This window comes from Homarus americanus, unplaced genomic scaffold (assembly GCF_018991925.1).
Source record: "Homarus americanus isolate GMGI-L3 unplaced genomic scaffold, GMGI_Hamer_2.0 scaffold46273, whole genome shotgun sequence".
NCBI lineage: Eukaryota > Metazoa > Arthropoda > Malacostraca > Decapoda > Nephropidae > Homarus > Homarus americanus.
The window spans coordinates 408,646-423,953 of NW_024725430.1; the positions used below are offsets into that span (position 1 = coordinate 408,646).

The window sequence follows — 15,308 nt, forward strand, 5'->3', positions numbered from 1 at the left end:
TGTGTGTGTGTGTGTGTGTGTGTGTGTGTGTGTGTTTCTGTATATAATAACACATAATTTTGACTTATTTCTCACAAATATCAAGACGGGACAAATTTTTCATTCAACAGTGGTAGAAAGTAACGAAGTTGTTTCACCTGACAGAGAGTTACCATGCTGGTGGTGGTGGTGTTGGTTGAGATGGCGTCCCTAACAGGAGCCTCTGCCACGTATGAGCTGTACAGGCTCCCTCGCTCACCACACATGTTGGACTACGGCAGTAAGTTATAGCGAACACATACCTATTACCTTACTCCTACATTTTATTTACCAGATTTCTTGGATTCATACACGCCACAGAAGCCAAAAGTTTAACTGTAAAATAAAATACAAAAAATGGGAATATTTTTCTTTTTTCCTATATTGTTCATGAAGTGTTTTACTGAATGTCAAATATCACTTCCACGACTGTTAGTAAAATATTTAGTTTCGATAATTAACAACTCTGTGTATAATGAAGACGATGTCATCGGCCATTTGTTACAGCTTTTGCCGGCAAACAAAAGGGTAACGCACTGACCAGAGGTGACAGCTCCTCTGACACCCGGACTGGCATCTCCCACGCAGGTCAGACCCCACCTCTCTCTCTCACCTACATCACCTGATACAATTAATTAAATATCAACAAACAAATTAACTATTTGTATACTATTAAGTAAGTTTTAAAGTTATTTATAATTAATTAATATAGTATTGCCATTCAGTCTTAGTAAATAATAATAATAAGTATTTCTCTCATCCGTAACATTATCTACTCACAGTGGAGCTTTAATACCGTGTTAAAGTGACCTCTAATACCTTCCCAGACGTCATGGCAGCTCTAGCCAACAGCGGGTCACTGAGGGGAGGAACTACCTCTCGGAACAGGAAAGGAAACCAAGCTATGAGCCGTAAGTACTTGTTAGAGGAACACCTCCTGTATGGAACAGCCGTGTGTGTGTGTGTGTGTGTGTCTGTGTGTGTGTGTGTCTGTGTGTGTGTGTACAATCAATCAGTATAGCTCAACAAAGCCATCAGATGGTTTTTATTCCCAGTGTTGTCCTTTAGTTAGGCTGGGGGACTCAACGTGGAAAACTTTGGTTGACAACAATAAACATTACACTATACTTACGTTATTCAATAAATAACTACAATAATACAACATTTAATAGTTGGTAATATAACGAAGGTGATTTATATACACATTATCAGTCTTTGTGACATATTAATATAATTTTCTTTAGTGTAATTATATTTTTTTGCTATATATTTATTTTGTTATATTTCTTTCGTTTTCCATGGTCAGATTACTCGGGTGGCCTAGCCGGGAAGGGTGGGCTGTTCTCTGACACCCAGTCCCTCGCGTCTGACAAAGGAGGCGCCGCTCACTCAGGTAATTCACTCACTCACTCACTCACCCACTCACTCACTCACTCACCCTCCTGTATCTCATCTTTCTTTGTTGTCAGATGTTTCTCTAGGAATAAAAACAATTGTACAATGACGGAAGGAATTCTCTTTATTTTTCTCTGTATTATAAAGTGGAATTTTTTCTTGTTGTTCACCAGGTGTAAATTATATGACGGACAGGTAAGAGTTCAAGGGATTTTGGCTCCAGTTGTATCACATTCCTCTGCTTATGACACCGTGGACTTGATACGAGACAAAAGTATGTCTCAGCACGTGGTAGTCGATACTCCTGGTGCACTGACAAAATAGAAAGGAATATCCTAAGCTATGTGATGTCTCGGTACCTCAGCTTGGCTCACCAAAATATTGTTTGTTCCAGGCATGAAAGGCTTCCTCACCGGGGGAGGCGAAATCTCGGGGTCTTCGGGTTCTTCATCAGCTGGCAAAGGTAAGTGTACAGAGGTTCTTAAAGGGGAACATCTTCTGTACAGTAACTGAATGTCAACACACGATATACTACATGTGGAGAAACCTTTATCACACACACACACACACACACAGATCAGGGGCGGATCCAGGGGGTCCGGACCCCCCCCCCTTTTCATCAGAAAATTCCAATACTTTTTATTTAATACAGTATTGTACTCAGGTATTTTTCTTTAGTAAAAACAAATTACTATTGACCTCAGAATATCTCCTAATATCAAGTGCGCATGGCTTTAAAATGGCCTCAATATGTCCATGATATTGGTCTGATTTAAACAAAATAATAATCTGGGGAGGGGCTCCTCCACCCACAACTTCCCGGACCCCCCCTCTTGATATTCCTGGATCCGCCCCTGCATATACAGTATACGTATATATTAAGCTGGATATAATTAGTGTTCGGTTTGCTTGTATTAATGAGTGTGGGTGTTCTGGCAGGGAACACGGGCTCTCTCGGCAAGTAAGTGACGCCCAGGGTATACATCCAGCGAGATAGGTAAGTCATTCTTCCAATTGACTTAATACCTAACAGTAACATGGATAATATAGCACTTGCATTATGAGAAATTTCAGGTATGAATAATGGTCTGGCTATAATATTCTTGCAGTGCTTTAAAACAATTTACTTTTACGTTAAAATAATTTCTTTAATTCTTTTCTGTTCTTTTCAGCCGAGGTAGACTCCCAACTCCTAGACACTGAAGACTGCTAAACATGAGACTACACTCCGGCCGTCGCTCTCCTGCACAGCAAAACAGTATACTGGAACAGCGTCATGGATGTACAGTACATAAGCTCTCGCCTCCAAACTCAGCGATCGCTAGTACGAGTCCCTCAGCCAGCCACTCGACCCACCTGCAGAGTGTGTGTACCTAACTTAAGATAAATGAAATTGTAAGGAGGTAAGGCGGTAGAGTGTAATGCCTCCCGTGTACTATACCCACACAGCACCTTACTCCATCTCCATTTTCTAACTATCATAATATGTCTTACGAGTAACTGTGATCATAATCAAAATTGTTAATTATCACTGTACATATTGTGAAGGCGACGGAGGCCAAACGGACAAGATACTCGTTTTCTGTCACCATGAGACGTTGGTTCACGCCCGGGGTTACCACCAGTCGATTCAATTGTGACTTGGTACCTCTTTAGTGAAGTAGAGAGCCGGTCACAATGCCTTTCTTGTGCTGTATCCACACTGCCTCTAAGTGACTGCCAGACCTATGGGACCCACTACCACTCTCGTTTATCAAGATTCAACAATGAACACAGCTTCCTTCCCTCCACCACCACAACCACTGGATGGCTCACGGCTCTAGGGGTCACAACTTGAATTAAAATGTTTGTCACAACGTCTAAGATCAATAAACATTACTGCTATTATTTTTACTTTTATTATTACCGCTATTATTATTATTATTATTATTATTATTATTATTATTATTATTATTATTATTATTATTGCTGACGACACTAAAATAGGGCGTGTAATTAAAATCTGACGAGGACTCGGCAAAAAAGCCCGGAAGATCAAAACAAATGATCTGAAAATGTCAGATGAAATGTAATGTGGGCAAATGTAAAGTACTTAGTCTAGGACTCTAGGAGATGTAAACAGTGAAACTAGATATCAGACGAACAACGATGTTATAGAGAAACCCGACTGTGAGAAAGATTTAGGAGTAATGATAAGTAGGAATCTTAAACCAAGGCAACAATGTGTATTTGCTCGAAACAAGGCTAATAAAGTACTTGGGTTCATACAAAGGAGTGTTAGTTACAAGACTAGCGAGGTCATCCTAAAACTGTATCTTGCTCTTGTGAGACCACACCTGGATTACGCAGTTCATTTCTAGTCACCGTATTACAGAATGGATATAGCAGCCTTGCAAAGAAGTCAGAGGAGAATGACAAGACTAATCCCGGGCATTAGGAACCTTGAGTATAGAGACAGGTTAAAGCTTCTTAATTTGCACTCCCTCGAGAGACGTAGAGCGAGGGGCGACCTGATAGAGGTGTATAAGTGGAAGGCAGGGCTAAACAAAGGGGACATTACAAAGGTACTCAAACTATCCAACCAGGAGCGAACTCGTAACAAAGGTTTTAGATCGGACAAATTTAGATTTAGGCGCGAGATAGGTAAACATTGGTTTGGAAATAGAGTAGTGGATGAGTGGAACAAGTTACCAAACATCATCATTAACTCGAACACGCTGGGTCGCTTCAAACATAGGTTGGACGGATATGTGAGCTGCAGTTTCCTCCATTCTTATGTTCTTATGTTCTATAATTATTCCTTCAACACTTCAAATCATCTTATTTCTAACCTCAGCCGTGTGTGGTTAAGTCAACAGGCTTAAGAGCAATACATTTCTGATCTCACGCTGGGACATAATTTTCTCGGAATAAATTCTATTATCACAATTTCATCTCTACATCTGATTTTTTTTTACTACACATTAGTTAGAAATTAATTACCTGGTGTTAATACTGAGATACTTGTAATTAAATAAAAATTCTTCATCCGGGTTATTTTACAGGTGGAAGTGAGAGTTACTGACAATGTGTATAAAAGTATGTGTTAATCTTATATTTCTCTATATAAACTCTCGGATGAAATAGTGTAACTGGAAGACTTTTAATTGTTCTTTTTTATTTCCAAACTAAATAATTGTGATGAACTGTAACAACCTCCTGGACACATGGATATCCGGAGGGGTCAGGGAGTCAGGTCAAGGGTCAGGGAGTCAGATGTCAGGGGTCAGAGGTCGGGGAGTCAGGGAATCAGAGGTCAGAGGTTCAGGGTGTCGGAGGTCAGGGGTCAAAGGTCAGGGAGTCAAGGGTCATGAATCAGGTCAGGGTGTCAAGTCAGAGATCAGGAGTCAGGGATTCAGAGGTCATGGAGTCGGAGGTTAGAGAGTCGGAGATCAGGGGGTCGGGTCGGAGGTCAAAGGTCAGGGAATCAGGGGTCAGGGGTCTTGGTCAGAGGTCAGGGACCAGGAATTAGGTTAGGGTGTCAAATCAAGGGTCAGAGATCAGGGCTCAATGAGTCAGAGGTCAAGGAGTCAGAGGTCAAAGTTGGGGAATCAGAGGTAAAATGTCAGGGAGTCAGGAGGTCAGGAAATCAGAGGTCAGAGATTAGAGGCAAGGTCATACCGGATCACAGAGTAAAACAATTTAAGATTCACTGCCTAAACAGCTTTACTGATGGATATTTTCACTAACTGATTGCATCGTGTGTGTTTTAGATGGGGTAACGTCACTAGTGGAGTTCCCCAAGGCTCATTACTTGGGCCATTACTATTTATTATATACATAAACGACATAGATATAGGCGTAGACAGCAACATAAGTAAATTTGCTGATGACACTAAAATAGGGCGTGTAATTAAATCTGACGAGGACTCCGCAAAACTACAGGAAGATCTAAAAAAAAAATCGAATGGTCTGGTAAATGGCAGATGAAATTTATTGTGGACAAATGTAAAGCATTTAGTCTAGGAGAGGTAAACAGAGAAACCAGATACCAGATGAACAACATGGTTATAGAGAAATCCGACTGTGAGAATGATTATGCAGCTCAGTTTTGGTCACCGTACTACAGACTGGATATTGACACCCTAGAAAGAATTCAGAGGAGAATGACAAGACTAATCTCGGGCATTAGGAACCTTGAGGATAGACAGATTAAAGTATCTTAATTTGCACTTCCTCGAAGTGCATAAATGGAAGTCATGGTTAAACAAAGGTGATATAACAAAGGTACTTAAATTATCCAACCAGGAGCGAGCTCTTAGCAATGGTTTTAAATTAAACAAATTTAGATTTAGGCGCGTGATAGATAAACATTGGTTTGGAAATAGAGTAGTGGATGAATGGAACAAATTACCAAACATCATCATTAACTCGAATACGCTGGATAGCTTCAAACATAAGTTGGGTGGATATATGAGCGATAGGGGTTGGGTGTAAATGGGACTACCCAGTGTGGACCAATAGGCCCGCTGCAGTTTCCTCCATTCTTGTGTTCTTAGATTATTTTTTTTAATGTAATTTCTAGTAGGACTTGAGTTTTGGAGTATTAATTAAATTCCTTACTTTTAAAAAGAAGAAGAAACAAACAATCGACGAAAAAAACTGACATTACTTTTTCGCCGAAATTTGTACCAGTTTTGACTTTGTTTAAAATTCGAGTAAATGTTTTAAGTTATGACAACTAAAATATAGACGAATTTATTACATTTCCAAATTATTAAGGTAACACCGTCTGTCTTCCTTTTATTAACGTTGTCTTGTTCATAAGCTTTCAATATGTGGACAGAAGGTTTGTATCTGAGTAAGGTTCTTAGGCGACGAAATCACGAACAGAACATTTCATCACAATAATACACACCACATTAGTCAGGTCTGTCTCATTAAGCACTGCTTCTCCACAGACGTTGTCGGTAGGAGTCACGCAGCAAGTAACACACCTTCAGGTGATTTACGTTAATGAGGCAGCAGTGGGGCCTTGAAGGAGATATTTAAGCTGGAAAGATGGAAGATGGTGTCACACTTGTCAGGAGGAGAGAGTCCCGGTTACCACACGGTCCCACACTACCAAGACAACTTCAAGATGGTTAGTCCTACATACCTGCTTTGTTTTTCCTTCTTAGTATATATTGATTGATGTACTATAGCCAGTGGTCCCCATACAATATCAATCAATCATAATAAATTGGCTCATTAATAAATCATCGTTGTAAAAAATATAGACAATAATCTGCACAAAAATCAAATATAATGCAGACATTTGTTAATCTGGTGTGTGTGTGTGTGTGTGTCACAGAAGGTTATCATGTTGCTGGCGGTGTTGGTGGCGCTGACGGAGGCCAACCCGATGTTTGTATTGACCAGGCTGCCTCGGTCTGCCCTGCCCCCTGGAGCCATCCCCGCCGACGTGAGCGGTAAGTAACCACCACTCCAGAGTTCACAGGTCATATTAACTCACAGAGACCCACAACAACACCATCATCACCAACATCACCACCACCAACACCATCACCACCACCAACACCATCACCACCAACACCACCATCACCACCAACACCATCACCACCAACACCATCACCACCAACACCATCATCACCAACACCATCACCACGAACACCATCATCACCGATCGCCCATCATCACCAACACCATCACCACCAACACCAACACCACCAACACCACCATCACCACCAACACCATCACCACCAGCACCATCACCACCAACACCATCATCACCAACACCATCACCACCAACACCACATCTACCAACACCATCACCACCAACACCATCATCCTGCTTTCATCATCTAACACCATCACCTGCCCCATCACCACCAACACCATCATCACAGCACCATCCTGCCTCCCCACACCTGCTGCATCACCACCAACACCATCATCACCAACACCATCACCACCAACACCATCATCACCAACACCATCACCATAACACCATCACCACCAACACCATCATCACACCAACACCATCACCACCAACACCATCACCACCAACACCATCACCACCAACACCATCACCACCAACACCATCACCACCAACACCATCACCACCAACACCATCACCACCAACACCATCATCACCAACACCATCACCACCAACACCATCACCACCAACAATCACCCAACACCATCACCACCAACACCACCACCAACACCATCACCACCAACACCATCACCACCAACACCATCACCACCAACACCATCACCACCAACACCATCACCACCAACACCACCATCACCAACACCATCACCACCAACACCATCACCACCAACACCATCACCACCAACACCATCACCACCAACACCATCACCACTTGTAACACAGATAACAATACACTCACCTGTCATCTGTGTAGCTTGGGCACGAATTTTATAGGATCAGTAATATTTGTTGTGAATCTAGAGTATAATAACAATCAGATTCTTTAACTCTAATTAATTTTTGGTTTTAAGGTATAATTCATGACGTTTATATGACTGATTAATTATCATTATATTCACCACACACACTGATGGGTTCTTTTGGTACAGCCTTCACCGCCGATCAGGCAGGCAATGCGCTGTCAGATGTGAGGAGTGGAAGTGACACCAGGTTAGGCACCGCTCATTCTGGGGTACCTCACCTTCATCCCCCTCACCTCCCCCCTCACCACACCCTCACCCCCTCCTCACCACACCTTCACCTCCTGTCCTCACCTCACACCACACCTCACCTCCCCCTGTCACCACACCCACCTCCGTCACCACACCTCACCTCCCCCCTCCACACCCTCACCTTCACCACACCTCACCTCCCCCGTCACCACACCCTCACCTCCTCCGTCACCACACCCTCACCTCCCCCGTCACCACATCTTCACCTCCCCCGTCACCACACCTCACCTCCCCTCACCACACCCTAACACATCTCTCTACTGTGTTAAAAGATATACTAAGAGAAATAAGGAGGAACTAACACATAATAATAATAACAAAAGAGAGAGATAAATAAATAACTACATTAAGTTCTTTGGTATAGTGAACAAGAGTTGACTGTCTTTTAATTTTCTTGTTTTTCCTGCCATTATATAATTCTCTCTGCTTCTTTTGTATTGTTAAATGTTTTAGAAAAATGTGGGATTATTTCACTCGATATATCTCGTCCCTTTACTTTGCCCGTCCTAGTGTAATTTTTAATGATTATTCTTCCCATAATTTATATCATGATTGGAAGGGGGTCCCATAAGCCACACGACCCACTAAGATTTCACTACTGCAAGTAAAGTCAGGTACTCACTCACAGCTACGTCAACCGGTGACTCCAAGCAGCGACCTGAAGGATAGGAGGCGACTTCTGTGTCCTTTGGCCTCCGTATGTCATTATACTTAACTACAATGTTCATGTTTTTAATTCCTCAGCTGTGAGGGGCCTTGTGGCGGACACTGGTAGATTGAGGGGCGGCGCTAATGCTGCGAACCGGTTTGGTGATGCATCTGCTTCTCGTAAGTGTAGGGACCCACACACCTGTCTCCTGTAAGTGTAGAAACCAAGACACCTGCCTTCTGTAAGTGTAGAGACCAACACACCTGACTTTTGTAAGTGTAGAGACCAAGACACTTGTCTCCTGTCAGTGTAGAGAGCAACACACCTGCCTTCTGTAAGTGTAGAGACCAACACACCTGATTCCGGTAGGTACTGGTCGACGGAGGAACACACACAGTAGGTGTAGGGTGAGCAAGCGTCACAAACAGGTATAACATTACACAGAACAGCTGGACTAAAAGCTCTTCATCTCAGTTACTCGTCACGTTTTCTCTGTTCTTGTTACTGTTCACACATTTGGTTATTTTCTTTTAGTCACTGTGAACTTGGAAATAAAATCGTCATTAAAGGACATAAATTTTTATAGAACAGTAGCTCTAAGATGATCGACGACATCACCCAACGGAAGTGTCAATAGTTCCCCAAATTACTCTCAACATTAGGGTTTGTTTTTAACATTGTAAAGAATTCTGTTTCTTAGTAATATCTAATTAATTTTCTTTGCTTTAGATTACGCTGGAGACTTGCAGGGTAAAGGAGGCTTGACTGGCGACACACGGTCCCTCACCACCCCAAAAGGAAGCGCCGCCCGCACAGGTAACTACTGTAACCTTACATTTGTAGATTGATTCTCTTTCAAAAATAAAAGGTTATTATTCCTTCTCGTCATTCTTTTAATGAGACAGGGTGTGAAGATCTGAGGCTGCATGTACTCCTAGATAATGAGATCACATTTATTAGTTTCTTAAGTTCAAGAGGACACCATCCACGTTCCTTCTATTAGCTCTCAGTAAACTCGAGTACTGTTTTATACACCTTGTGGACACTCACGATACATGGCGGATATATATAAAACCTTTAACACTGTGTCGATATTGACTTACCCTTTCTCCCCTGCAGCAGTCTTAGGCTTCATTTCAGGCCCCAGCAATATCCACGGGTCTACAGGCACTGGTACTAAAGGCAACAGTGAGTCGTCTCTTGTCTTTAAATAACTGAATACACAACTTTACTACGGACCCAGAGTATGGGGTCAATAAATGATGAACTTTCTTTCTCTTGCATTGTGCTTCTATGTGTCCTCATGGTATATATTCAAAGTAGTTTTAATGTGTTCAATAATATCCCATTCATATATAACTGGTAGAGACTGAGACTTGGCTAATGAGATACATTTGTTTACTCTGTGTTAACTCATCTTTATCTCTCTTCAGGATACTATGGAACAAAAGGTTAATGACTGAGAGCCCGACAGTTCTCCCAACAGTAGTAAGTCTCAGATCTGATTCACTAAACTCATGTTATAAATGATGCAAAATAAAGATCGTATTATGTATGTTATAGAGTCACTCATTGCCAACCTCGGAGTAGTGTTATTCTATCCGTAAATTTATGGTTAGTGGTTTTGGGTTGTTATGGTTTCTCTTTGTCTGTTCGTTTGTCTGTCTATCTGTCTGTCTCAATCCATGTATGTCTGTGTGTCTCTCTTCATCGTCTCATAAATAACGGTAATAATTGCAAAAATTCAGTAAAACTCCCTTTGTGTTTTTTCATATTGATCAAAACATTATGTAATAGTTTGCCTACGTGAAAGTAAACTCTCTCTCTCTCTCTCTCTCTCTCTCTCTCTCTCTCTTACTCAGACGATGCCGGAACAAGGAGCCTCAGATCCAGGTATTGAAGATTGAGTTGAGGAAGTCCTTACGGAAATATGGTGTCATATTTACATCTTGAAGACCACGGATGTTACTTAGAAACTTCATTGACAATCAGGAACTTCATCAGCGACGACGATTAGAAACTTCAGTAATAATTAGAAACTTCATGAGCGACGATCAGAAGCCTTAGTAATAATCAGAAAACTTCTTCCTCAATAATCAGAAACTTTAACAACAATCCGAAACTTCAGCAACAATTAGAAACTTTCTCAACGATCAGAAACATCCTCAACAATCAGATCTCTCATCAGCAATCAGAAACTTCACCAATAACGGTCAGGGTCATCAAGCACCGGTCTTAATTCTTTATAACTAACAGACAAATTTGGAAATCATTAAAAAAAAAAATCGATCATTTTACTTAATATGGGAGAAAGATTAGAAATGATTGAATTATATCACTATAACATAAAGAGATTAATTATAGCATTATAGTAGTTATAGTTGAAATATATCATAGAGAACAACTATCCTGTGTCGTACTGTTAATGTTATGATGACAACTTAAGAAATACATGGGTAAAAAAAAAAATCTAGTGTTTACATCTCCTTTCCATAACATTGATTTGGTAAAATTTTTCTTACATCCCACAGTTTAGAGATCAATTTTAATATGTGGTGTAATAGAAATGTGAAAGATAGACAGCCAATTAGAACTTAGAGAAATAGGGCCCCTGATTCTAATTGGCTCCCCCAGGTATGCTAATGCAACTATTATGATTAGGTTCTAATTATGATAGATCCTGATTATATAGTATAGCTAGGTTGAGTCAGGACAGGTTTCTGGACTGGATAACTGTTGGATTTATTATCGTCAACAGGAGGGCTACATCACCCACTGTGTCGTCACTTGGCCTCTCACTGTTTGTCGTTATTGTCAATTATTTCACCTCGCAGTTACGTTGTATTGTGGTGACCTGACTTCAATAAATATCTGCTATACTCAGAAGTGGTTTTTGTAACACGTAAAAAAAGATTTGCCTATTAGAGGAATATCAGAGACATCCAGGTGTTACTTGTACAATTAGGAGCAAAATTCCTTGGACACTTTTGGCTACATCTGGCCTCAAGTTGTGGTTCATTATCGTTGCTGGTGAACTCTGTATATGGAATTATTTTAAAATATATCAACATTAAGACATTTTAAAATACAAAGAAAATATTGAGTAAATAAATGTATATGGGTTCAGAATACAAAGCTATACCTGTCCCAGATAACTTACACATATACGGTACAGTATAGAGTACCACCACTCGTTACACAAGTCTGGGGGACTTTCGCCTCGGACAGAAGAAAATAATAAGCTTCGTTCACAGAACATTAGGGTTATTTCGCCTGATCTCTGGGTAGGTATCGTCTCCTACCGCCTCATTTTTATTAATATTTTCCAAAGTTTTATTTTTTCATTCTTATTAACACAGACGTTCGCACCTGACAGCTCAAAGATTCCCTCGAGCTCTTCAGGTTAGGGACAAAACTCCAATGTGCAGACCATTGTGAACTTGATCTCACCCTCCTCTACTGTATATATATGCCTTTATGCCTTGTTATGTATTTCTTCTTAGTCTGTACTCACCCCTGAAGATGTGAATTACACGAAAGCGCTTGGGAACTTCGTGTTTTCTTTTTTCCTTGTGGTTATCAGCATATACCTAGATCACGCGCACCTACAGTGTGCATATTCAAACAAAATAACTGTAAAGGTTTATTAAAGCAAACATCATTCAATAAAAATGCTGAGGTTTTCACATCTCGTCTCAAGGAGTGGAATTTACTAGATCCTTGTTGCAAGATTAGTACACACAGGGAAAGGCGTCTAACTCTTACACCTTTCTTCAAAGTTTGGAACTCAATTTGCTGTGTTACTGTCCTGATGTCAATGGCCTTTTTGGCCAAATAAGCATTGAGTACAACCCTTCTGATTGGCGTCTGTTTGTTGACAGCTCAACAAAAAGTCTTAAGGCTGTGTTGCTTCACAATGGGAGTACACTTCAATCAATTCCGGTAGGTCATTCAGTTCACATGAAGGAAGACTATGACACTGTAACGATGTTGTTGGACATGCTCAACTATACAAGAAACAATTGGGATGTATGTGGAGACTTGAAGATGATAGGTTTCCTGCTTGGACTACAAGGGCTATACCAAGTATTCTTGTTTTCTCTGTCTATAGTAGAGCAAACACTATGACAGAAGAGATTTGCATGTCAAAAGCGAATTAACTCGTGATGCACACAATGTATGTAACAATGCTCTTATTCAAAGAGAGAAGATATTGATGCCATCACTTCACATAAAGCTAGGGCTTGTGAAGCAGTTTATTAAAGCATTAAGCTCATAAAGTAGCGCCTTTAAACACGTCCGCTTAATGTTCCCAAAATTGTCTGAGGCCAAAGTCAAAGGTGGCATCTTCATTGGACCACAAATTTGGCAGATGTTGGCATCTAAAGATTTGGAAGACAAAATGTCAACTGTTGAAAAAATGCCTGGCAAACATTTCGGCTTATAGTACATGGGTTTCTGGGCAACCACAAGTCTGAGAACTACAAAGAGATGGTGGAAAATTTAATTGTATGTCATAGAGAACTTAGCTGCAGAATGTCACTGAAGTTACACTACTTGCATTCACTCTTGGACTTCTTCAGACCAAACTTGGGACACGTGAGTGAAGAGCATGGTGAACGGTTTCACCAGGACATACAAACTATGGAGAAGAGATATGAGGGGAGATGGGGTGAAGCTATGATGGGTGACTACGTGTGGAGTTTGATTCAAGATGACCCTAAGGAACACAAAAGAAAATGCCGTTCAAGTGTTCATTTTTAGCATAGTTTATTGTTCAATTTCATTAGTAACAAGTGTAGAAAAGAAATGTGTTGTTTGGTCATGTTTTATGTTTTCAATATAACATAAAATTGTGTTCTCGTTTCATTTATTTCATTAGTAAATGAGATGTATATCAATATTTCACCTTCTGATTTCTGGTTAAATTTCAGAGATGATAAAAAATGAATTGCTAATTTCTGATAAAACTATTGATGCTGTAAAAAAACTGGTCATTTTTGGAATCATCGTACTCGAAATCATATAAACAGCTAAAAATTCAGATAAACACAACTTTCCCTAAAATTTGTTGCACACTCAGGTAACCTAAAGTGGTGATGACATTGTTGACAAATCTCTTCTAGATTTAATGAGAAGTTGTTACCTGGTGATGAGCGAGGGTCAGGGCCTGGTGGTGGAGAGGGTCAGGGCCTGGTGATGAGCGAGGGTCAGGGCCTGGTGGTGGAGAGGTTCGGGTCACCGTCACGTTCTGGCGTGTCTTCTTCACAAGGTCTCAGCTGATATCAGTAAACATTAGCCTCGTTAACGCTGGTGCTAAGTCCCTTGGCTGACACACTCAGGGGTGTGTGTATGTATGTAGGCATAAATAAATGGCATATGACGTGTATGGTAATATGGAGCTCATACACTTACAGTAGGTATGTGTACGTGGAGTCATATTCACAGCCTTACGGATGAGGTGAGGGGAAGACGTCGGGGTATGTGCAGTCCATCATGACGGCCAGTTACATTACTCGCTGTGGTGAGTTTGATGCCGTCTGTCTGAGGGTGATCACTGTGCCGAGGATGCCAGATATTGCTTGGGGATAATTCTGTTATTGTGAATTTCTAATGCAACTTCATTATGAAGGAAAGTATGATGACAGGAGAATTTTTCCTTCTTCAGAATGCAACAGAATCAGTCATCGTGTAAGTTGTTTGCCTACTGTGTACTTATAAACCTTCCCCGCCCCTGAGAACCAGAAATAGCTTTTAGTTATAACAGATTCTTAGTGCAATTTTCATGCAATTATGGATATCATCTTCGTGTCGTAGTTAAGGAAATAATTACCCACATTCTCACCACAACAGTGAAAGAGAAAATTCAACGTAAACTCTGAGAATTCCTCCCTGGACGTTGTGTTGTAACTTTGCCGGTGAGTTGTGTCAGAAGTACCAAGGTCACGGCGGATGATTATATACATTTAGTAAACAATGACTCAATCACCTGCCAACGTTAGCAACACTGAGGAGGGTGTGAAGGCCAGATGTTGTAAAATTTCTTCAACTACCGCTGTTGATACACACAAACACTGCTCCCTTTGGATACTGTATACATTATTTGGGATAAATGTTTACGTTTTTTCAGATAGTGTGGTGAAATGTTTAAACGCCTGGAATTATTACATACATTGACACGCTAATTAACGAGGTACAAAAATACATTACATCAAGTATAAACTTTAATAAATGGAAATAAACAAATGAAGATTCGACGAACCGTTTACACACAGAACATGAACATTAGTGACAAGAAAGAGACTGTAATTAAGTTGGGGTGGAAAAATATGGAGGAGGGTCGAGATAATGATTAGCCAGGGTCAGCACAGGTAGTGAGAGATGAAGCGTCGTTGCTGAGGTTAATTGATGTACACCTGGGGAGAGATTAAATAATTGGTCAGTTCACAAGATGCTCTCATAACTGCTTGAAAATAATGACAAAACAAAATAGTTAAATAATCACATAACTCAGGATTATTTATTTACTCAATTTTAC

General features: G+C 40.6%; 1 protein-coding gene across 1 annotated transcript; it reads left to right on the forward strand.

The window, feature by feature from the left end:
- Positions 1-228: 228 nt before the first annotated feature.
- On the forward strand, positions 229-2,695 carry LOC121864850. Its single transcript, XM_042364013.1, has 7 exons — positions 229-259; positions 526-606; positions 846-929; positions 1,325-1,411; positions 1,808-1,876; positions 2,353-2,410; positions 2,586-2,695. The coding sequence occupies exons 1-6, from the start codon at positions 244-246 to the stop codon at positions 2,376-2,378; spliced, it is 363 nt and encodes a 120-aa protein (XP_042219947.1). The 5' UTR covers positions 229-243; the 3' UTR covers positions 2,379-2,410; positions 2,586-2,695.
- The last annotated feature ends 12,613 nt before the right edge of the window (positions 2,696-15,308 follow it).